Below are 22,375 nucleotides of genomic sequence, written 5' to 3'. Positions count from 1 at the left end.
CACAGTATATGGACTTCAGTCTAAACTGCCTCTAAAAGCCATGAAAGTCTTCGGAAAAAGTGCTTGGCTTGGAGAGAAAGAGAGAGAGCGTGAGAGACTAAGGAAATGGGTAGCAAGAATGTGGAATTACAACTATTTTTGATTCCTGTCCAGTAACTATTTACATTGCAGTCAACCGTCTGTGACATCAGAAGGCAGACTTTATAAATGAATGGAGAGAGGCAGGCAGTTTGCTAACACACAGCATTAATGGCATCGCGGCTTTCTTGAGGAGATAGAGCGACAAGAGAGAGTGAGAGAGAACTGGCTAACCCCTGAAGATGGACCGAAGAGATGCTACGCTCCTTGGTTCCCTGCTGTTGTGTATCATCACTCAGGTGAGGGTTGACAAGCTCAAGAATTTCCTTAAGAATTCAAGTTGTCAAACATCTTTCATTTGTCAAAGTAAGCTTGTGATATTTTGGGGAAGAAATGGAATTTAATGTTTGAGGGACGTCATGGGATGATGAACTTGTTTGCAACATACTGTATGCACTTGTTTTTGGTAAGTGAATAGTATATGGTGGTTCACAAACTGATACTAAACGTTATCAATACAAATAAAAAACATCCATATACACTATCAGTGGAGGCTCCTCAGAGGAAGAAGGGGAGGACCATTCTCCTCAGTGAATTTCAGTAAAATAAAAATAGTGAAACAATAAAAAAGTTATCCTTTTTAGATAAAACTATACTAAATATATTCACGTCACCAAATAATTGATTAAAACACACTGTTTTTCAATGTAGCTCTACAGTAGCCTCAACAGCACTCTCTGGGGTAGCACCATGGTGTTGCCGGGGTACAGCTAGTTTCTGTCCTCCTCTGGGTACATTGACTTCAATACAAAAACGAGGAGGCACATGGTGCTCACCCCATACCTTAGACTTGCACAGTAATTATGACAACTTCCGGAGGACATCCTCCAAACTATCAGAGCTCTTGCAGCATGAACTGACATGTTGTCCACCCAAACAAAGGATCAGAGAATGAATTTAGCACTGAAAGCATAAGCTACAGCTAGGTAGCACTGCAGTGCATAAATTGTGGTGACTAGTTGACTCAAAGAGAGAGAAAGACAGAAGCAAGAAAGAGAGAGAGAGAGAAAGCTAGCTATATTTTGTTGTATTTTTTTTAACTTTCACTTACTTAGCTAGTGAATGCAGCTAGCTAGTTTAGCCTACTCAAACATCCGGCTCCAACAGAAAGGGATGCTATGTTAGCTGGCTATGGCTATTCAACGTTGAAACTCTTCCAAGTCAAGGTAAGCTTTTGGTTTTATTAATTTATTGCCACCAGGGCCCGAAGGTGTAACTGCTAAACTGCTTGCTTACTATACACTGTACTGCATGATTGAAGCAGGTTTACTAATGCCTTAGTTCTAGTAGGTATGTTGACTATGACGTTAGCTAATATGGTGACAATGATGTAGGCTGTGTGTAGTGGTTAGCGGTTATGGTATGAAAGTTTAGCTTGGAAAGGTTTCTTCGCCTGGTCACAGACAGCTGTTGTGTTGTACACTGAAGTCCACAAGCGAATGGAAATGGTGAGAGGAGGACAGCGCGTAAATGCGAGAAGGAATTATACAATGAACAAAGTGATCATGCTGTTTTTATGTGTGCTGCTATGAAAGTGAACTGTATTTGTGGGTGATCAGGGGTGTATTTATTCCACCAATTCAGTTGAAAAAACATTTCTTAAACGGAAGCAAATAGAAAGAAACGGGGATAAACAGACTTGAATTTGTCCAATCGAAACTCTTGTTTGCAACTGTTGGACTAATGATTACACCCTAGATCAGTTAGATGCAGGCAAGAGTGTGCAAGGTGGTATTGAATGTGTCACTGTCTGTCACCTTGATTACAAAAACATTTCTGTAGTCCTGTGCACCTGCGCTGTAAACTTTCATTCATAGGCTAAGTTGTCGCAACCTCATGATGGGTAAAGTTATAATGTACATTAGTAGCCTAAACCTGTCGATGTTACATTGAGCTGGGTGAATGGAATATGAAGGACAGTCATCCAATATGCTGTAATAGAATTAAGGCCATGCTCATTAAAAAAAAAGTGTTCTCCCTCATCTTAAACGGCACCGAACACCACTGATACACATCAATTATACACCAATATATACATCAATATTCACATCAATACACTAAAAGCAAAACACAATCATAGAAAACAAACACATTTTTCTGTAAAAAGGTCCTCAATCAGCCTTTAGAATTGCCCTAGAGGCACCAATTCAACCAATTTTAGAGAGCGCTGGAGATTACAAGTATGGTGCAATTTTTTTTTATTTACATAAGTCACTGGAGATTGAAGGGATTTCCGGAGTTAGCCATCCCTGAGACCGGGTCTAGTATCTTGTATGTCGATTAGCAAACAATAAGATAAGGTAAGGTGGAAGTTTATGCAGGAGGGCTTTAAAAACATAAAGAGTACAATGCGTTTGCACTGCAGGAGGGCAGTATTTTACCAGAATTATCAAAATAATCGCATCAACAGGATTTGAATGTTTAGTCCATAGTGTTGCTTGATTGGTGGTTAGGCTATTAGCTGAACAAAATTAGGCTACATGAAAAAAGTGCAATACTGTTACTATAACTGTGTTTGTTAGTGCTGGGTTTCAGTGAATGTATTTAAATCACAAAGCTTATCTGCATTTCCTGCAGGGAAAAAAAGTGATCAAATTAAGATTCAACATAAATTTAAGTGATGCTATGAATGACCAGCATACAGTTTTTCTGCGTAATATGTGTGCAATATATCCTATGATGTTCATGGTTAAAAAATTCCAGGTTAGAGGATTCCCTTGCATTTTATTCCCTGCTGATTCCGGAATACCTCCAATTGGGATTTTGGGAAGCTGTAAGGATTTTAACCCTACAGGTTATACAAACAAGTACAGTAACATTTATAGTACAGTCACAGACAAAATAGCCTTAACCCCTACAGTCAACAAAAGGCTACCGGTGAAAACTGCAGTCTCACACATATTTTATCCACAAACGCTACTGCAGTTAATCATCCTACTGTCAACCCACATGTGTTAGGTGTGCTGCCAGCTATGCGGGGGCCCGTGTCACAACTGCCCCTGGCCCGCACCACGCTGCCCTCTGGGGGTGCCCACGGTGTTGGATGGGTGCCGCTGCTGCCAGGTGTGCGCCAGACAGGAGGGCGAAGACTGCACGGAGAGGTTTGTGTGTGACAGCCAGCAGGGCCTGCAGTGTGACTACAGCGCCAGCTACCCCGGTGGTCCTGGAGAGTGTGTCAGTGAGTACAGCGCTACCCTGTTAAACTGGTCCCAGGTCTGTTTGTGCTGTCTTGCCAACTGTGAGATATATCTGTTTGTGGTATCTTGCCAACTGTAAGATCCAACTACAAGACAACAAGGCAGTATAGTTGGCAAGACAGCGCAAACAGATCTGGGACCAGGCGACTACTTTGCCGGTTACAAATACTGTACAAAGCCTCAAAGCATTTCCATTATGTGATCATGATAATGATAATGATAATAAGAACTCAAATGGAGTGAGATGTAAGAGTGTATCCCAGTTTTCAAGCACAGCAAATCTTTGACTAAGATGAATGTTGAATGTTCTATTTCATAGCCATAAATAATAGGAAAAGAGCCAAGTACTTAAGTTATTTAGGATTGGGAACGGCAGCCATGGGTAATAATCCCACAATATCCAGTTGGATACAACAAGTATTGCGACATTGATGTTAATAAAGGGCAGCCATGAGAAGTGTTCAAAAAAGTAAAAAAATGTATGCACTCACTACTGTAAGTCGCTCTGGATAAGTGTCTGCTAAATGACTCAAATGTTATTTTTGTACACATGTCTTCTCCCTAGATTTGACACCACATACAGTGGCAAGAAAAAGTATGTGGACCCTTTGGAAATACCTATTTTTCTGCATAAATTGGTCATAAAATTTGATCTGAGCTTCATCTAGGTCACAACAACAGACAAACATAGTGTGTTTAAATTAATAACACACAAACAATTATATGTTTTCATGTCTTTATTGAACACACTGTGTAAACATTCACAGTGCAGGGTGGAAAAAGTATGTGAACCCTTGGATTTAATAACTGGTTGAGCCCCCATTGGCAGCAATAACCTCAACCAAACGTTTTCTGTAGTTCAAATCAAAAATCAAATCAAATTTATTTTTATATAGCCCTTCGTACATCAGCTGATATTCTCAAAGTGCTGTACAGAAACCCAGCCTAAAACCCCAAACAGCAAGCAAAGCATGTGAAAGAAGCACGGTGGCTAGGAAAAACTCCCTAGGAAAAACTCCCTAGAAAGGCCAAAAACCTAGGAAGAAACCTAGAGAGGAACCAGGCTATGAGGGGTGGCCAGTCCTCTTCTGGCTGTGCAGGGTGGATATTAAAACAGAACATGGTCAAAATGTTAAAATGTTAAAATGTTCATAAATGACCAGCATGGTCAAATAATAATAATCATAGTAGTTGTCGAGGGTGCAACAAGCACGTCCGGTGAACAGGTCAGGGTTCCATAGCCGCAGGCAGAACAGTTGAAACTGGAGCAGCAGCACGGCCAGGTGGACTGGGGACAGCAAGGAGTCATCATACCAGGTAGTCCTGAGGCATGGTCCTAGGGCTCAGGTCCTCCGAGAGAAAGACAGAAAGAGAGAAAGAGAGAATTAGAGAGAGCATATTTAAATACACACAGGACACCGGATAAGACAAGAGAAATACTCCAGATGTAACAGACTGACCCTAGCCCCCCGACACATAAACTACTGCAGCATAAATACTGGAGGCTGAGACAGGAGGGATCAGAAGACACTGTGGCCCCATCCGATGATACCCCCGGACAGGGCCAAACAGGCAGGATATAACCCCACCCACTTTGCCAAAGCACAGCCCCCACACCACTAGAGGGATGTCTCCAACCACCAACTTACCGTCCTAAGACAAGGCCGAGTATAGCCCACAACGATCTCCGCCATGGCACAACCCAAGGGGGGGGGGGGGGGGGGGGCGCCAACCCAGACAGGAAGACCACGTCAGTGACTCAACCCACTCAAGTGACGCACCCCTCCCATGGACGGCATGGAAGAACACCAGTAGGCCAGTGACTCAGCCTCTGTAAAAGGGTTAGAGGCAGAGAATCCCAGTGGAAAGAGGGGAACCGGCAAGGCAGAGACAGCAAGGGCGGTTCGTTGCTCCAGCCTTTCCGTTCACCTTCACACTCCTGGGCCAGACTATACTTAATCATAGGACCTACTGAAGAGATAAGTCTTCAGTAAAGACTTAAAGGTTGAGACTGAGTCTGCGTCTCTCACATTGGTAGGCAGACCATTCCATAAAAATGGAGCTCTATAGGAGAAAGCCCTACCTCCAGCCGTTTGCTTAGAAATTCTAGGGACAATTAGGAGGCCTGCGTCTTGTGACCGTAGCGTACGTGTAGGTATGTACGGCAGGACCAAATCGGAAAGATAGGTAGGAGCAAGCCCATGTAATGCTTTGTAGGTTAGCAGTAAAACCTTGAAATCAGCCCTTGCCTTAACAGGAAGCCAGTGTAGGGAGGCTAACACTGGAGTAATATGATCAAATTTTTTGGTTCTAGTCAGGATTCTAGCAGCCGTATTTAGCACTAACTGAAGTTTATTTAGTGCTTTATCCGGGTAGCCGGAAAGTAGAGCATTGCAGTAGTCCAGCCTAGAAGTAACAAAAGCATGGATTAATTTTTCTGCGTCATTTTTGGACAGAAAATTTCTGATTTTTGCAATGTTACGTAGATGGAAAAAAGCTGTCCTTGAAACAGTCTTGATATGTTCTTCAAAAGAGAGATCAGGGTCCAGAGTAACGCCGAGGTCCTTCACAGTTTTATTTGAGACGACTGTACAACCATCCAGATTAATTGTCAGATTCAACAGAAGATCTCTTTGTTTCTTGGGACCTAGAACAAGCATCTCTGTTTTGTCCGAGTTTAAAAGTAGAAAGTTTGCAGCCATCCACTTCTTTATGTCTGAAACACAGGCTTCTAGCGAGGGCAATTTTGGGGCTTCACCATGTTTCATTGAAATGTACAGCTGTGTGTCGTCTGCATAGCAGTGAAATTTAACATTATGTTTTCGAATGACATCCCCAAGAGGTAAAATATATAGTGAAAACAATAGTGGTCCTAAAACGGAACCTTGAGGAACACCGAAATTTACAATTGATTTGTCAGAGGACAAACCATTCACAGAGACAAACTGATATCTTTCCGACAGATAAGATCTAAACCAGGCCAGAACTTGTCCATGTAGACCAATTTGGGTTTCCAATCTCTCCAAAAGAATGTGGTGATCGATGGTATCAAAAGCGGCACTAAGATCTAGGAGCACGAGGACAGATGCAGAGCCTCGGTCTGACGTCATTAAAAGGTCATTTACCACCTTCACAAGTGCAGTCTCAGTGCTATGATGGGGTCTAAAACCAGACTGAAGCGTTTCGTATACATTGTTTGTCTTCAGGAAGGCAGTCAGTTGCTGTGCAACAGCTTTTTCTAAAATTTTGGAGAGGAATGGAAGATTCGATATAGGCCGATAGTTTTTTATAATTTCTGGATCAAGATTCGGCTTTTTCAAGAGAGGCTTTATTACTGCCACTTTTAGTGAGCTTGGTACACATCCGGTGGATAGAGAGCCGTTTATTATGTTCAACATAGGAGGGCCAAGCACAGGAAGCAGCTCTTTCAGTAGTTTAGTTGGAATAGGGTCCAGTATGCAGCTTGAGGGTTTGGAGGCCATGATTATTTTCATCATTGCGTCAAGAGATATAGTACTAAAACACTTTAGTATCTCCCTTGATCCTAGGTCCTGGCAGAGTTGTGCAGACTCAGGACAATGGAGCTTTGGAGGAATACCCAGATTTAAAGAGGAGTCTGTAATTTGCTTTCTAATGATCATGATCTTTTCCTCAAAGAAGTTCATAAATTTATTACTGCTGAAGTGAAAGCCATCCTCCATTTGCGAAGGCTGCTTTTTAGTTAGCTTTGCGACAGTATCAAAAAGAAATTTCGGATTGTTCTTATTTTCCTCAATTAAGTTGGAAAAATAGGATGATCGAGCAGCAGTAAGGGCTCTTCGATACTGCACGGTACTGTCTTTCCAAGCTAGTCGGAAGACTTCCAGTTTGGTGTGGCGCCATTTCCGTTCCAATTTTCTGGAAGCTTGCTTCAGAGCTCGTGTATTTTCTGTATACCAGGGAGCTAGTTTCTTATGACAGATGTTTTTAGTTTTTAGGGGTGCAACTGCATCTAGGGTATTGCGCAAGGTTAAATTGAGTTCCTCGGTTAGGTGGTTAACTGATTTTTGTCCTCTGACGTCCTTGGGTAGGCAGAGGCAGTCTGGAAGGGCATCAAGGAATCTTTGGGTTGTCTGAGAATTTATAGCACGACTTTTAATGCTCCTTGGTTGGGGTCTGAGCAGATTATTTGTTGCAATTGCAAACGTAATAAAATGGTGGTCCGATAGTCCAGGATTATGAGGAAAAACATTTAGATCCACAACATTTATTCCATGGGACAAAACTAGGTCCAGAGTATGACTGTGGCAGTGAGTAGGTCCAGAGACATGTTGGACAAAACCCACTGAGTCGATGATGGCTCCGAAAGCCTTTTGGAGTGGGTCTGTGGACTTTTCCATGTGAATGTTAAAGTCACCAAAAATTAGAATATTATCTGCTATGACTACAAGATCCGATAGGAATTCAGGGAACTCAGTGAGGAACACTGCATATGGCCCAGGAGGCCTATAAACAGTAGCTATAAAAAGTGAGTGAGTAGGCTGCATAGATTTCATGACTAGAAGCTCAAAAGACGAAAACGTCATTGTTGTTTTTTTTTTTGTAAATTGAAATTTGCTATCGTAAATGTTAGCAACACCTCCGCCTTTGCCGGATGCACGGGGGGTATGGTCACTAATGTAACCTGGGGGTGAGGCCTCATTTAACACAGTAAATTCATCAGGCTTAAGCCATGTTTCAGTCAGGCCAATCACATCAAGATTATTATCAGTGATTAGTTCATTGACTATAACTGCCTTGGAAGTGAGGGATCTAACATTAAGTAACCCAATTTTGAGATGTGAGGTATCACAATCTCTTTCAATAATGGCAGGAATGGAGGAGGTCTTTATACTAGTGAGATTGCTAAAGCGAACACCGCCATTTTTAATTTTGCCCAACCTAGATCGAGGCACAGACACGGTCTCAATGGGGGAAGCTGAGCTGACTACACTGACTGTGCTAGTGGCAGACTCCACTAAGCTGGCAGGCTGGCTAACAGCCTGCTGCCTGGCCTGCACCCTATTTCATTGTGGAGCTAGAGGAGTTAGAGCCCTGTCTATGTTCGTAGATAAGATGAGAGCACCCCTCCAGCTAGGATGGAGTCCGTCACTCCTCAACAGGCCAGGCTTGGTCCTGTTTGTGGGTGAGTCCCAGAAAGAGGGCCAATTATCTACAAATTCTATCTTTTGGGAGGGGCAGAAAACAGTTTTCAACCAGCGATTGAGTTGTGAGACTCTGCTGTAGAGCTCATCACTCCCCCTAACTGGGAGGGGGCCAGAGACAATTAATCGATGCCGACACATCTTTCTAGCTGATTTACACGCTGAAGCTATGTTGCGCTTGGTGACCTCTGACTGTTTCATCCTAACATCGTTGGTGCCGACGTGGATAACAATATCTCTATACTCTCTACACTCGCCAGTTTTAGCTTTAGCCAGCACCGTCTTTAGATTAGCCTTAACGTCGGTAGCCCTGCCCCCTGGTAAACAGTGTATGATCGCTGGATGATTAGTTTTAAGTCTAATACTGCGGGTAATGGAGTCGCCAATGACTAGGGTTTTCAATTTGTCAGAGCTAATGGTGGGAGCCGTCGGCGTCTCAGACCCCACAACGGGAGGAGTAGAGACCAGAGAAGTCTCGGCCTCCGACCCCGACTCGCTTAATGGGGAGAACCGGTTGAAAGTTTCTGTCGGCTGAATAAGCGACACCGGTTGAGCATTCCTACAGCGTTTCCCTCCAGAAGCCATGAGAAAGATGTCCGGCTGCGGGGACCGTGCGAGGGGGTTTATACTAACGTTACTATCTGTACTTACTGGTGGCACAGACGCTGTTTCATCCTTTCCTACACTGAAATTACCCTTGCCTAACGATCGCGTCTGAAGCTGGGCTTGCAGCACAGCTATCCTTGCCGTAAGGCGATCGTTCTCCTGTATATTATAAGTACAACGACTGCAATTAGAAGGCATCATGTTAATGTTACTTAGCTTCGGCTGTTTGAAGTCCTGACGAACCATGTCCAGATAAAACCTCCGGGGATGAATGAAAAAAGTTGAGTGAGGAAAAAAGTTGAGTGAGGGAAAAAGTAAAAATATACGGTAATGAAAAAGTAAAAAACCGTCAGGTATCAAAGTAAGATCGGCAACAAAAACGCACAGCAGCGTAAACAAGTCTGCAAGTTGTGACCGGAAACAGGAAGTGTTTGGGTAGGCAGATAAGACCTGCACAACAGTCAGGAGGAATTTTGGACCATTCCTCTTTACAAAACCGTTTCAGTTCAGCAATATTCTTGGGATGTCTGGTGTGAACTGCTCTCTTGAGGTCATGCCACAGCATCTCAATCGGGTTGAGGTCAGGACTCTTTCTGGGCCACTCCAGAAGGTGTATTTTCTTCTGTTGAAGCAATTCTGTTGTTGATTTACTTCTGCGTTTTGGGCCGTTGTCCTGTTGCATCACCCAACTTCTGTTGAGCTTCAATTGGAGGACAGATGGCTAACATTCTCTTGCAAAATGTCTTGATAAACTTGGGAATTCATTTTTCCGTCGATGATAGCAAGCTGTCCAGGCGCTGAGGCAGCAAAGCAGCCCCCAACCATGATGCTCCCTCCACCATACTTTACAGTTGGGATGTTGGTTTTGATGTTGGTGTGCTGTGCCTTTTTTATCCACACATAGTGTTGTGTGTTCCTCGCAAGCAACTCAACTGAAGGTTTCGTCTGTCCACAGAATATTGGTGCACTTTTGCAAACTTCAGACGTCCAGCAATGTTTTTTGGGGACAGCAGTGGCTTCTTCCGTGGTGTCCTCCCATGAATACCATTCTTGTAAAATTCAGTGTTTTACGTATCGTAGACTCGTCAACAGAGATGTTAACATGTTCCAGAGATTTCTGTAAGTCTTTAGCTGACACTCTAGGATTCTTCTTAATGTCATTGAGCATTCTGCGCTGTGCTCTTGCAGTCATCTTTGCAGGATGGCCACTCCTAGGGAGAGTAGCAACAGTGCTGAACTTTCTCCATTTATAGACAATTTGTCTTACTGTGGAGTGATGACCATCAAGGCTTTTAGAAATACTTTTGTAACCCTTTCCAGCTTTATGCAAGTCGACAAGTCTTAATCTTAGGTTTTCTGAAATCTATTTTGTTCGAGGCATGGTTCACATCAGGCAATGCTTCATGTGAATAGCAAACAAAACATTTGTTTTTTATAGGGCAAGGCAGCTCTAACCAACATCTCCAATCTCGTCTCATTGATTGGACCCCAGGTTAGCTGACTCCTGACTCCAATTAGCTTTTGAAGAAGTCATTAGCCTAGGGGTTCACATACTTTTTCCAACCTACACTGTGAATATTTAAATGATGTATTCAATATAGAGAAGGAAAATACAATAATGTGTGTGTTATTAGTTTAAGCACACTATATTTGTCTATTGTTGTGACTTAGATGAAGATCAGAAGAAATTTGATGACCAATTCATGTAGATATCCAGGTAATTCCAAAGGGTTCACATACGTTTTCTTGCCACTGTATGTTGACACAAGCAAAAATTAAAGCAGAACGCACCAGTGACTCGGTCAATAAAAAAGTGTTCAGATGAAGCAGATGCAAAGCTACAAGACTGTTTTGCTAGCACAGACTGGAATATGTTCCGGGATTCCTCCTATGGCATTGAGGAGTACACCACATCAGTCATTTGCTTCATCAATAAGTGCATCGATGACGTCGTCCCCACAGTGACCGTACGTACATACCCCAACCAGAAGCCATGGATTACAGGCAACATCCGCACTGGGCTAAAGGCTAGAGCTGCCACTTTCAAAGAGCGGCACTCTAACCTGGAAGCTTATAAGAAATCCTGCTATGCCCTTCGACGAACCATCAAACAGGCAAAGTGTCAATACAGGACTAAGATCGAATCGTACAACACCAGCTCCAACGCTCGTCAAATGTGGCAGGGCTTGCAAACCAGTACATACTACAAAGGGAAGCACAGCCAGGAGCTGCCCAGTGACACGAGCCTACCAGATGATCTAAACTACTTCTATTTTCGCTTTGAGGCAAATAACACTGAAACATGCATGAGAGCACCAGCTGTTCCGGATGACTGTGTGATCACGTTCTCCGTACCCGATTTGAGTAAGACCTTTAAACAGGTCCACATTCACAAGGCCGCAGGGCCAGACGGATTACCAGGACTTGTACTGCGAACATGCGCTGACCAACTGGCAAGTGTCTTCACTGACATTTTCAACCTCTCCCTGTCCGAGTCTGTAATACCAACATGTTTCAAGCAGACCACCATCCCTGTGCCCAAGAACACTAAGGTAGCTATGAAGTGCTTTGAAAGGCTGGTCATGGCTCACATCAACACCATTATCCCAGAAACCCTAGACCCACTACAATTTGCATACCGCCCTAACAGATCCACAGATGATGCAATCTCTATTGCACTCCACACTGCCCTTTTCCACCTGGACAAGAGGAACACCTATCTGAGAATACTATTAATTGACTACAGCGCAGCGTTCAACACCATAGTGCCCTCAAAGCTCATCAATAAGCTAAGGACCCTGGGACTAAACACCTCACTCTGCAACTGGATCCAGGACTTCCTGACGGGCCGCCCCCAGGTGGTAAGGGTAGGTAACAACACATCCGCCATGCTGATCCTCAACACAGGGGCCCCTCAGGGGTGCATGCTCAGTCCCCTCCTGTACTCCCTGTTCACTCATGACTGCACTGCCAGGCACGACTCCAACACCATCATTAAGTTTGCCGATGACACAACAGTGGTAGGCCTGATCACCGACAACGACGAGACAGCCTATATGGAGGAGGTCAGAGACCTGGCCGTGTGGTGCCAGGACAACAACCTCTCCCTCAACATGATCAAGACAAAGGAGATGATTGTAGACTACAGGAAAAGGAGGACCGAGCACGCCGCCATTCTCATCGACGGGGCTGTAGTGGAGAAGGTTGAGAGCTTTAAGTTCCTTGGTGTCCACATCACCAACAAACTATCATGGTCCAAGCACACCAAGACAGTTGTGAAGAGGGCACAATAAAACCTATTCCCCCTCAGGAGACAGGAGAATGGAGAAAGATTTGGCATGGGTCCTCAGTCCTCGATGGTGCAGTTCTACAGCTGCACCATCGAGAGCATCCTGACTGGTTGCATCACTGCCTGATATGGCAACTGCTCGGCCTCTACAGAGGGTAATGCGTACAGCCCAATATATCACTGGGGCCAAGCTTCCTTCCATCCAGGATCTCTATACCAGGCGGTGTCAGAGGAAGGCCCAAATACATTGTCAAATACTCCAGCCACCCTCGTCATAGACTGTTCTCTCTGCTACCGCAAGGCAAGCGGTACCGGAGCGCCAAGTCTAGGTCCAAGAGGCTTCTAAACAGCTTCTGCCCCCAAGCCATAAGACTCCTGAACATCTAATCAAATGGCTACCTAGACTATTTGCATTGCCCCCACCCCTATTTTACGCCGCTGCTACTCTCTGTTATCATCTATGCATAGTCACTTTAATAACGTTACCTACATGTACATATTACCTCAATTACCTCGACTAACTGGTTCCCCCGCACATTGTCTCTGTACTGGTACCCCTTGTATATAAGTCTCGCTATTGTTATTTTACTGCTGATCTTTCAGTACTTGTTACTTTTATTTCTTATTCTTCTTCATATTTTTTAAACTGCATTGTTGGTTAGGGGCTTGTAAGTAAGCATTTCACTGTAAGGTCTAAACCTGTGGTATTCTGCGCATTGTGAGTAATGCAATGTGATTTATTTTGTTTTGAGCCGCTTCACCTAAAACTCAGGAAAAAAAGAAACATTCCTTTTTCAGGACCCTGTCTTTCAAAGATATTTTGTAAAAATCCCCAAAACTTCACAGATCTTCATTGTTAAGGGTTTAAACACTGAGATGCCCAGGGTCCCTGCTCATCTGCGTGAACGTGCCTTAGGCATGCTGCAAGGAGGTATGAGGACTGCAGATGTAATGCAATGTCCGTACTGTGAGATGCCTAAGACAGGGTTACAGGGAGACAAGACGGACAGCTGATCGTCCTCGCAGTGGCAGACCACGTGTAACAACACCTACACAGGATCGGTACATCCGAACATCACACCTGCGGGACAGGTACAGGATGGCAACAACTGCCCGAGATACACCAGGAACACACAATCCCTCCATCAGTGCTCAGACTGTCCACAATAGGCTGAGAGAGGCTGGACTGAGGGATTGTAGGCCTGTTGTAAGGCAGGTCCTCATCAGACATTACCGGCAACAGCATCGCCTATGGGCACAAACCCACCGTTGCTGGACCAGACAGGACTGGAAAAAAGTGCTCTTCACTGACGAGACGCGGTTTTGTCTTACATGGGGTGATGGTCGGATTCGTGTTTATTGTCGAAGGAATGAGCATTACACCGAGGCCTGTACTCTGGAGCTGGATACTTTGGAGGTGGAGGGTCCGTCATGGTCTGGGGCGGTGTGTCACAGCATCATTGGACTGAGCTTGTTGTCATTGCAGGCAATCTCAACGCTGTGTGTTACAGGGAAGACATCCTCCTCCCTCATGTGGTACCCTTCCTGCAGGCTCATCCTGACATGACCCTCCAGCATGACAATGCCACCAGCCATACTGCTCGTTCTGTGCGTGATTTCCTGCAAGACAGAAATGTCAGTGTTCTGCCATGGCCAGTGAAGAGCCCGGATCTCAATCCCATTGAACACGTCAGGGACCTATTGGATCGGAGGGTGAGGGCTAGGGCCATTCCCCTCAGAAATGTCCGGGAACTTGCAGGTGCCTTGGTGGAAGAGCAGCAAGAACTGGGAAATCTGGTGCAGTCCATGCGGAGGAGATGCACTGCAGTACTTAATGTAGCTTTTGGCCACACCAGATACTGACTGTTACTTTTGATTTTGACCCACCCTTTGTTCAGGGACACATTATTCAATTTCTGTAAGTCACATGTCTGTGGAACTTGTTCAGTTTATGTCTCCGTTGTGAATCTTGTTATGTTCATACAAATATTTACACATGTTAAGTTTGCCGAAAATAAACGCAGTTGACAGTAAGAGGACGTTTCTTTTTTTGAGTTTACTTAACTGATCAAAGTTCACTCTCTCACTTCCCCATCTGTCTCCCCATCTATTCCTCTCTCTGTGACCAGGCCAGAACATGCTGGGATGTGAACTGAACGGCATGCACTTCGAGGAGGGCCAGACATTCCAGCCGTCGTGTGCACAGCTGTGCCACTGCCTGGGTGGTGGGGTGACCTGTGTGCCACTGTGCAGCGATGACCTACAGGTTCCTGCCGCAGCCAACTGCCCCAACCCTCAGCTAGTGCGCCAGCCTGGGAGGTGCTGCAGGGAGTGGGTCTGTGAAAGCCTGGACAACAACATTTACCCAGACACTATGGCTGCAGGTACAGTACTCGATAGGCAAAAATGTGAAAATAATACTTTGATTAGGAAGGATTAATAGTAATCATTTATTACATTTGTAAATCGCTTATCATTTTACAAGAATAGTCTCAAAGTGAATAAAGTAAAAAGATAAAATGGAGAAATAGTAAAAAAACAAAAAATGATATAATTCGGAAAGTATTCAGACCCCTTGACTAGCAATGATAGGAGAGACCATGTGAGGATATGACAGAGCCAAGTGACTTGGTGTATAGTGAGAATAGGAGAGGGCCTATAACTGAGCCCTGGGGGACACCAGTGGTGAGAGCACGTGGTGCGGAGACGGATTCTCGCCACGCCACCTGGTAGGCGCGACCTGTCAGGTAGGACGCAATCCAAGAGTGAGCCGCGCCGGAGATGCCCAACTCGGAGAGGGTGGAGAGGAGGATCTGATGGTTCACAGTATCAAAGGCAGCAGATAGGTCTAGAAGGATGAGAGCAGAGGAGAGAGAGTTAGCTTTAGAAGTGTGGAGAGCCTCCATGACACAGAGAACAGCAGTCTCAGTTGAATGACCAGTCTTGAAACCTGACTGATTTGGATCAAGAAGGTCATTCTGAGAGAGATAGCAAGAGAGCTGGCCAAGGACGGCACGTTCAAGAGTTTTGGAGAGAAAAGAAAGAAGGGATACTGGTCTGTAGTTGTTGACATTGGAGGGATCGAGTATAGGTTTTTTGAGAGGGGTGCAACTCTCGCTCTCTTGAAGACGGAAGGGACGTAGCCAGCGGTCAAGGATGAGTTGATGAGCGAGGTGAGAAGGTCTCCGGAAATGGTCTGGAGAAGAGAGGAGGGGATAGGGTCAAGCGGGCAGGTTGTTGGGTGGCCGGCCGTCACAAGTCGCAAGATTTCATCTGGAGAGAGAGGGGAGAAAGAGGTCAAAGCATAGGGTAGGGCAATGTGAGCAGGACCAGCGGTGTCATTTGACTTAACAAACGAGGATCGGATGTCGTCAACCTTCTTTTGAAAATGGTTGACGAAGTCATCCGCAGAGAGGGAGGAGGGGGGGGGGAGGAGGATTCAGGAGGGAGGAGAATGTGGCAAAGAGCTTCCTAGGGTTAGAGGCAGATGCTTGGAATTTAGAGTAGTAGAAAGTGGCTTTAGCAGCAGAAACAGAGGAAGAAAATGTAGAGAGGAGGGAGTGAAAAGATGCCAGGTCCGCAGGGAGGCTAGTTTTCCTCCATTTCCGCTCGGCTGCCCGGAGCCCTGTTCTGTGAGCTCGCAATGAGTCGTCAAGCCACGGAGCAGGAGGGGAGGACCGAGCCGGCCGGGAGGATAGGGGACATAGAGAGTCAAAGGATGCAGAAAGGGAGGAGAGGAGGGTTGAGGAGGCAGAATCAGGAGATTGGTTGGAGAAGGATGGAGCCAAGGGAAGAGGGGCCAGATGGAAGCCAATCCTCAGTAAAAAGCACAACAGCCTGGTTGGAGTTTGCCAATAGGCACCTAAAGGACTCTCAGAGCATGAGAAACAATATTCTCTGGTCTGATGAAACCAAGATGGAACTCTTTGGCCTGAATGCCAAGCTTCACGCCAGGAGGACACCGGGCACCATCCCTACGGTGAAGCATGTTGGTGGCAGCATCATGCAGTGGGGATGTTTTTCAGCAGGAGTGACTGGGAGACTAGTCAGGATTGAGGGAAAGATGAATGGAGCAATGTACAGAGAGATCTTTGATGAAAACCTGCATCAGAGCGCTCAGGACCTCAGACTGGGGCGAAGGTTCACCTTCCAACAGGACAACGGGACTTAGCACACAGCCAAGACAATGTAGGAGTGGTTTCGGGACAAGTCTCTGAATTTCCTTGAGTGGCCCAGGCAGAGCCCGGACTTGAACCCGATCTATTAACTCTGGAGAGACCTGAAAATAGCTGTGCAGCAACGCTCCCCATCCAACCTGACTGAGCTTGAGAGGATCTGCAGAGAATGAGAAAACTCCCCAAATACAGGAGTGCCAGGCTTGTAACGTCATACCCAAGAAGGCTCAAGGCTGTAATCGCTGCCAAAGGTTCTTTGACAAAGTACTGAGTAAAGGGTCTGAATACTTATGTAAATGTAATATTTCAGTTTTTTTATTTTATTTTATAAATTTGCAAAGATTTCTAAAAACCTGTTTTTGCTTTGTCATTATGGGATATTGTGTGTTGATGAGGGAAAAAAGGATTTAATCAATTTCAGAATAAGACTGTAACGTAACAAAATGTGGAAAAAGTCAAGGGGTCTGAATATTTTCCGAAGGCACTGTATATATGAAATTTGTCCTGAAGACGCGAAATGTCTTGCAATGTGAGATCGGGTTGCCAAAATGTGCAATCAGGTTCCAAGATGCTGGGCTCATTCACTCATGACAATTGCAACATTCCCTCGACATTGTGGCGTCCTATAAATCATAATTTGGTTCAATTATGACTTATAGGACACAACAACCTTGAGGGTTAAGTCGAGGCATAACGTTTTGAATGTCTCACACGGGAATGCCTCACTCCCCCTTGCAAGCAACTCTTCTACAACTCTGCTGTCCTCGCATGGACAAATTCCACAACGCCTCCCAACTGCATACTGTAACTACCTTGTACAAACATTTTGAAAAGAAACCTAAAGCTGGTGATCAGGCTGAACTTTCCATTGTCTGTCCATTTTGTTTACAAGAACAATATTTTTGAAGAAATTTACAGGTTGTCAAAGTATATATTTTTTTGCATCTACAGATAATCTTGCGGAGACATTTAAAATAAAGTGGTCCCAATATAAATATTTATTTTTCTTTTATTTTCTTTTACATTTATTTTAAATACTTAAAGGGATACTTTGGGATTTTGGCAATGATGCCTTTTATCTACTTCCCCAGAGAGCTGAACTCATGGATACCATTTTTAAGTTGATGTGTCCAGTATGGTAGTTTCACGATCCAATGCAAACTAGCATTAGCGCAATGACTGGAAGTCTATTGGTATCTGCTAGCATGCCAGTGATTGCGCTAATGCTAGTTAGCATTGGCTCTTGAAACTACCTTTAACACCCTTCATACTGGACACATAAAAATGGTATCTACAAATTCATCTGACTCTGGGGATGTGGATAAATGACATAATTGCCAAAATCCCAAAGTATCCCTTTAACTACAAATTTATAATTTTGAGTTACAGATCACAGTAACAAAATAGAGAATCCCTTGGTCAAAATGTTGAAAATATTTAGCAACAACTTGGCGTGACGTTAAAGTCTTGAAGTAACTTAGGTGATGCAGTGCGATTTACTGCTTGTTTGCCAGGATAAAACATCTTCAAGTGCACAACACAGAGGAATTTGGATGTATCACTGATCTTTAATAAGATTTACCTATCGGCCTCACAGCCTTGGTCAGAGCTTTGACGAAGATCAGTGACACTATTAAGAGCAGTGTGCGGTTTCCTTTTCCCCTCAACTATTTCCTTTTTGACAAAAGGGTGCAGTTTAATTGAACCTGCATGGCAGTGTTTACACAGTAGCATTCAGAGGGCAAAATAACATAATGGAATCGTTTTTTTAATACTATTAATAACAGGTAGACTATTGTTTTGGAGTAACCCTTTAATTGAAGCACTCATTATACCTTCATAAAATACCAGCTTTATGAATGTTACAGTATCATTAAAAAAAGTTCTTAATAACAATGTTCTTAACACATGTTATGAATGGTTTCATAAAGGTGTTATGAATGCCTTATGTAAGTAAAGTGTTACCCTTTTTTGTAGCTAACCTGTTGATGCTTCAACGGAAGACACGTGTGTGCAAGGAGTAGTCACATCATACAAATAGGCAGGATGTATTGAATCCAGAAGTCACATATATTTAAGAATTTAAAACCACAATATTCATATTTAATGGACAAGAAATGTACATAACATTTCCTTTGTGTGTAATAGCATAGCCATATCAATATCCTCACATAACGAACCCAATGAGTATACAAATGGACTAACAGCATCACATTGCCCTTGTCTTTCAACACTACCCAGTGGAGAGACCACTAGAGCGGGAGAGGGTGCGTCAGGGATTTCGTGGTGATGGTGGTGGGGCTCAGTCTCCAGGCCAGGGCCTGAACTCCAACTGCATTGAGCAGAGCACAGACTGGAGCCCCTGCTCCAGCAGCTGTGGCCCAGGTGTCTCCACCCGCAGCTCAAACAAGAACTGGGCCTGCCGCCCGCAGACCCAAACCAGACTGTGCCAAGTCAGGCCATGCCAGGCCACTGCCGTGCCTCGCAGCAGGTCGCATGTGGTGAGTGGGAGCAGCGGTCTCCGCCTTTCTTTACCTCAAACACTCTCAAACACTTTGCAAATACTCTTACTGCTGTCTGGCCATATTGTTTTCGAGGTTAGTTGAGGTAGAATGAATTGCCACTTGAGGTGGGTGGACAGTTTGGCCATTAGAAATGTTTTGCTTTCATTCTTGTACCTCACTTTTTGGCAAATGGGATGAATTACTTGATATAATTTACATTGTACCTTTTCTTAGATACAGCATTGACCATAAATGTGTGCCATCAGAATAACTGCATTATGAAGAATTGTATTGAGAGTTGTCAAAATGTCCTAATATTTCAATGTCCATGTAGATCAACTAAAAGTTGAAATAAGAGATCATTTAAAATCATTCAATGTTTTTAATTGAAGTCCACTGTTATGTGTATTGCAGGGAACGGGTGCCTGCGATAGCAGCTTCAGGTCTCCCGTGCCCATTCATCTGGAGCACCAGGGCTGTTTGAGCATGTGGGCCTACAGGTTCCGGTTCTGTGGCCTGCAGTGTCTGGAAGGCCGCTGCTGCAGCCCCTACCGCACCAGGACCGTCAGCATGGCCTTCCGCTGCCCCCAGGGCAGGATGATCCACCAGCAGGTGATGATGATTGAGTCCTGCTCCTGCCACCACTACAATTGTCCCCAGTCCCCATTCACAGCCTACAGGAGAGCCATTCCCTGGCTTTAGAGTATAGGACCATGGAGAGTGAAATAGCCAGAGATGGGCAGGACCTGTCAGTGAAGATACTGGACAATGACATACGAATAGGAATCGAAGGGTAGGGTGGGATTCAATCAAACTTGCACTGTGGGAAAAAACACATGGTTCCTGCGCTGTTGAAAAAGCACCATTAGTTTAACACAGTAAATATAGTCAAATGCTTTGCATTGATTAGAATATGTGTAAAAACAGTGTTAACAATTTCTGCAGTGCATGTTTGATTGAATTTCATCCTCTATTTGATTTTGAATATTGATTAGGGCCATTTAATTTAAATGAATACCTCCATCATCAAGATTCTTAGAAAAGGTGTGTGTGTGTGAGAGAGGGAGAACGAGAGAGAGAAAAAGAGGAAGAGAGAGAGAGAGGATGAGTGACTAGTTGATTGATTGATGCATGGTGGTGGATGGAGGTGGAGGCCTATTGCGGCCGTTTCGGTTACCTCAAAGTAAACATGGAACTGAATGTACAGTAGGTAGTTACTGTAAGTAAGAATAGGTTGGTGTCAACTCCAAGTGACCTTCATGTGCAAGCTTAGCTGTCAGTCATCATTTCAGTAAACTGTAAGTATTAGGTTATCAGTCAAATATTTTTTTCAGTAATATTGTTATTATGCTATGTTACAATGAGCATAAAGACACCTGAATTACTGTCTTGTAGATTGGTATGGTTAATAATTAAAACATCATCAATTAAATATTGAAATTCTCACATTCATGCCTTAATAGCCTATTCACACTGGGCACACACTGGTTGAATCAACATTGTTTCAATGTCATTTGTCAACCTATTGTGACGTGGACTCTACATGAAAAACACATTTGGATTAGTAAAAAGTAATCAACCATTACTATTTTCATTTTATTTCAACCAGCATTGTAAACATTAAAATTAGAGTAAGACGTAAACTTAAATACAACGACTTAACCTGATTCACAGGTTGTTACGCCAGTCTAATTTCAACATAATCATCAGAACTATGTAAACATTGAAATTGTTTTGGAAATTCCACATCAAAAATCTTTTTCATCCTATGCTCATGCATTCGGAAAGTATTCAGACTCCTTGGACTCAGCCAGAGCCCAAGGGGTCTGAATAGAGTGTGCAAAGCTGTCATCAAGGCAAAGGGTGGCTACTTGGAAAAATCTAAAATCTAAAATATATATATTTATATACCGTAAATTCCGGACTATAAGCCGCAACTTTTTTCCCAGGCTTTGAACCTCGCGGCTTAAACAATGACGCGGCTAATATATGGATTTTACCCGCTTTCAATTTTTTTTTTTTTTTCAAAAAAACACATTCTGTGACGTGCTCAGTTTTTTGGCAGCATGAAGCTTTCATTAGACCAATGAAATTGCCGAACGGGTTAAGGTCAAACAACTTTTTTGTTTACTGTATAGATTAAATCAAGCGCTCTCAAATTTCCCATCATTCTGATTACGGTAGTCATTTTGTCACCCTCATCATGGAAAAGACACGGAGAAATGCATATGATGCAGCTTTCAAGTTGAAGGCGATTGATCTGGCTGTTGGAAAAGGAAATAGAGCTGCTGCACGGGAGCTTGGTCTTAATGAGTCGATGATAAGACGTTGGAAACAGCAGCGTGAGGAATTGACTCAGTGCAAAAAGACAACTAAAGCTTACTGCTATTTTTTTTTTGTTACAAGCCGTGTTTCGTTAAAGCCTATTTATTATTGTTACAAGCCGTGTTTCGTTAAAGCCTATTTATTTTTGTTACAAGCCGTGTTTCGTTAAAGCCTGTGTAAAGTTCATTTGTTTCAATACCTTCCCTGTAGCTCAGCTGGTAGAGCCTGGTGTTTGCACGCATGGTGTTTGCAACGCCAGGGTTGTGGGTTCGATTCCCATGGGGGGCCAGTATGGGGAAAAAAAATGTATGAAATGAAATGTAAGTTGCTCTGGATAAGAGCGTCTGCTAAATGACTAAAATGTAAATGTAATGTACCGGTAGGCACCTGCGGCTTATAGACATGTGCGGCTTATTTATGTTCGAAAAAATTAAATTCAGTGGGTGCGGCTTATATTCAGGTGCGCTTAATAGTCCGGAAATTACGGTATATATATATTTTAACACTTTTTTGGTTACTACATGATTCCAAATGTGTTATTTCATAGTTTTGATATCTTCGTTATTATTTTACATTGTAGAAAATATGAGTAGGTGTTTCCAAACTTTTGACTGGTACTGTAAGTACTCAGTACTTTGTTAAAGCACCTTTGGCAGCGATTACAGCCCAAGTCTTCTTGGGTATGACGCTACAAGCTTGGCACACCTGTATTTGGGGAGTTTCTCCTATTCTTCTCTGCGGATCCTCTCAAGCTCTGTCAGGTTGGATGGGGAGCATCACAGCACAGCTATTTTCAGGTCTCTCCAGCGATGTTTGATCATGTTCAAGTCCGGGCTCTGGCTGGGCCACTTAAGGACATTCAGACACTTGTCCTGAAGCCACTCCTGCGTTGTCTTGACTGTCTGAACCTTTGCACCAGTCTGAAGTCCTGAGCTCTCTGGAGAAGGTTTTCATCAAG

At 43.8% G+C, this 22,375-nt stretch overlaps 1 protein-coding gene across 1 annotated transcript; it reads left to right on the top strand.

The window, feature by feature from the left end:
• The first annotated feature begins 220 nt into the window (after window positions 1–220).
• On the top strand, window positions 221–20,524 carry LOC106565316 (CCN family member 5). Its single transcript, XM_014132265.2, has 5 exons — window positions 221–377; window positions 3,097–3,316; window positions 14,543–14,797; window positions 18,830–19,089; window positions 19,507–20,524. The coding sequence occupies exons 1-5, from the start codon at window positions 321–323 to the stop codon at window positions 19,792–19,794; spliced, it is 1,080 nt and encodes a 359-aa protein (XP_013987740.1). The 5' UTR covers window positions 221–320; the 3' UTR covers window positions 19,795–20,524.
• The last annotated feature ends 1,851 nt before the right edge of the window (window positions 20,525–22,375 follow it).

Source organism: Salmo salar, chromosome 12 (genome assembly GCF_965601325.2).
Source record: "Salmo salar chromosome 12, fSalSal1, whole genome shotgun sequence".
In the NCBI taxonomy this organism is placed as follows: Eukaryota; Metazoa; Chordata; class Actinopteri; order Salmoniformes; family Salmonidae; genus Salmo; species Salmo salar.
This window is presented reverse-complemented; position numbering and strand designations above follow the sequence as displayed.

Coding starts and splice junctions, on each gene's coding strand:
- LOC106565316 (XM_014132265.2), top strand. CDS start 321: ATGGACCGAAGAGATGCTACGCTCCTTGGTTCCCTGCTGTTGTGTATC. Junction 378..3,096: donor TGTTGTGTATCATCACTCAG/GTGAGGGTTGAC, acceptor CACATGTGTTAG/GTGTGCTGCCAGCTATGCGG. Junction 3,317..14,542: donor TGGTCCTGGAGAGTGTGTCA/GTGAGTACAGCG, acceptor CTCTGTGACCAG/GCCAGAACATGCTGGGATGT.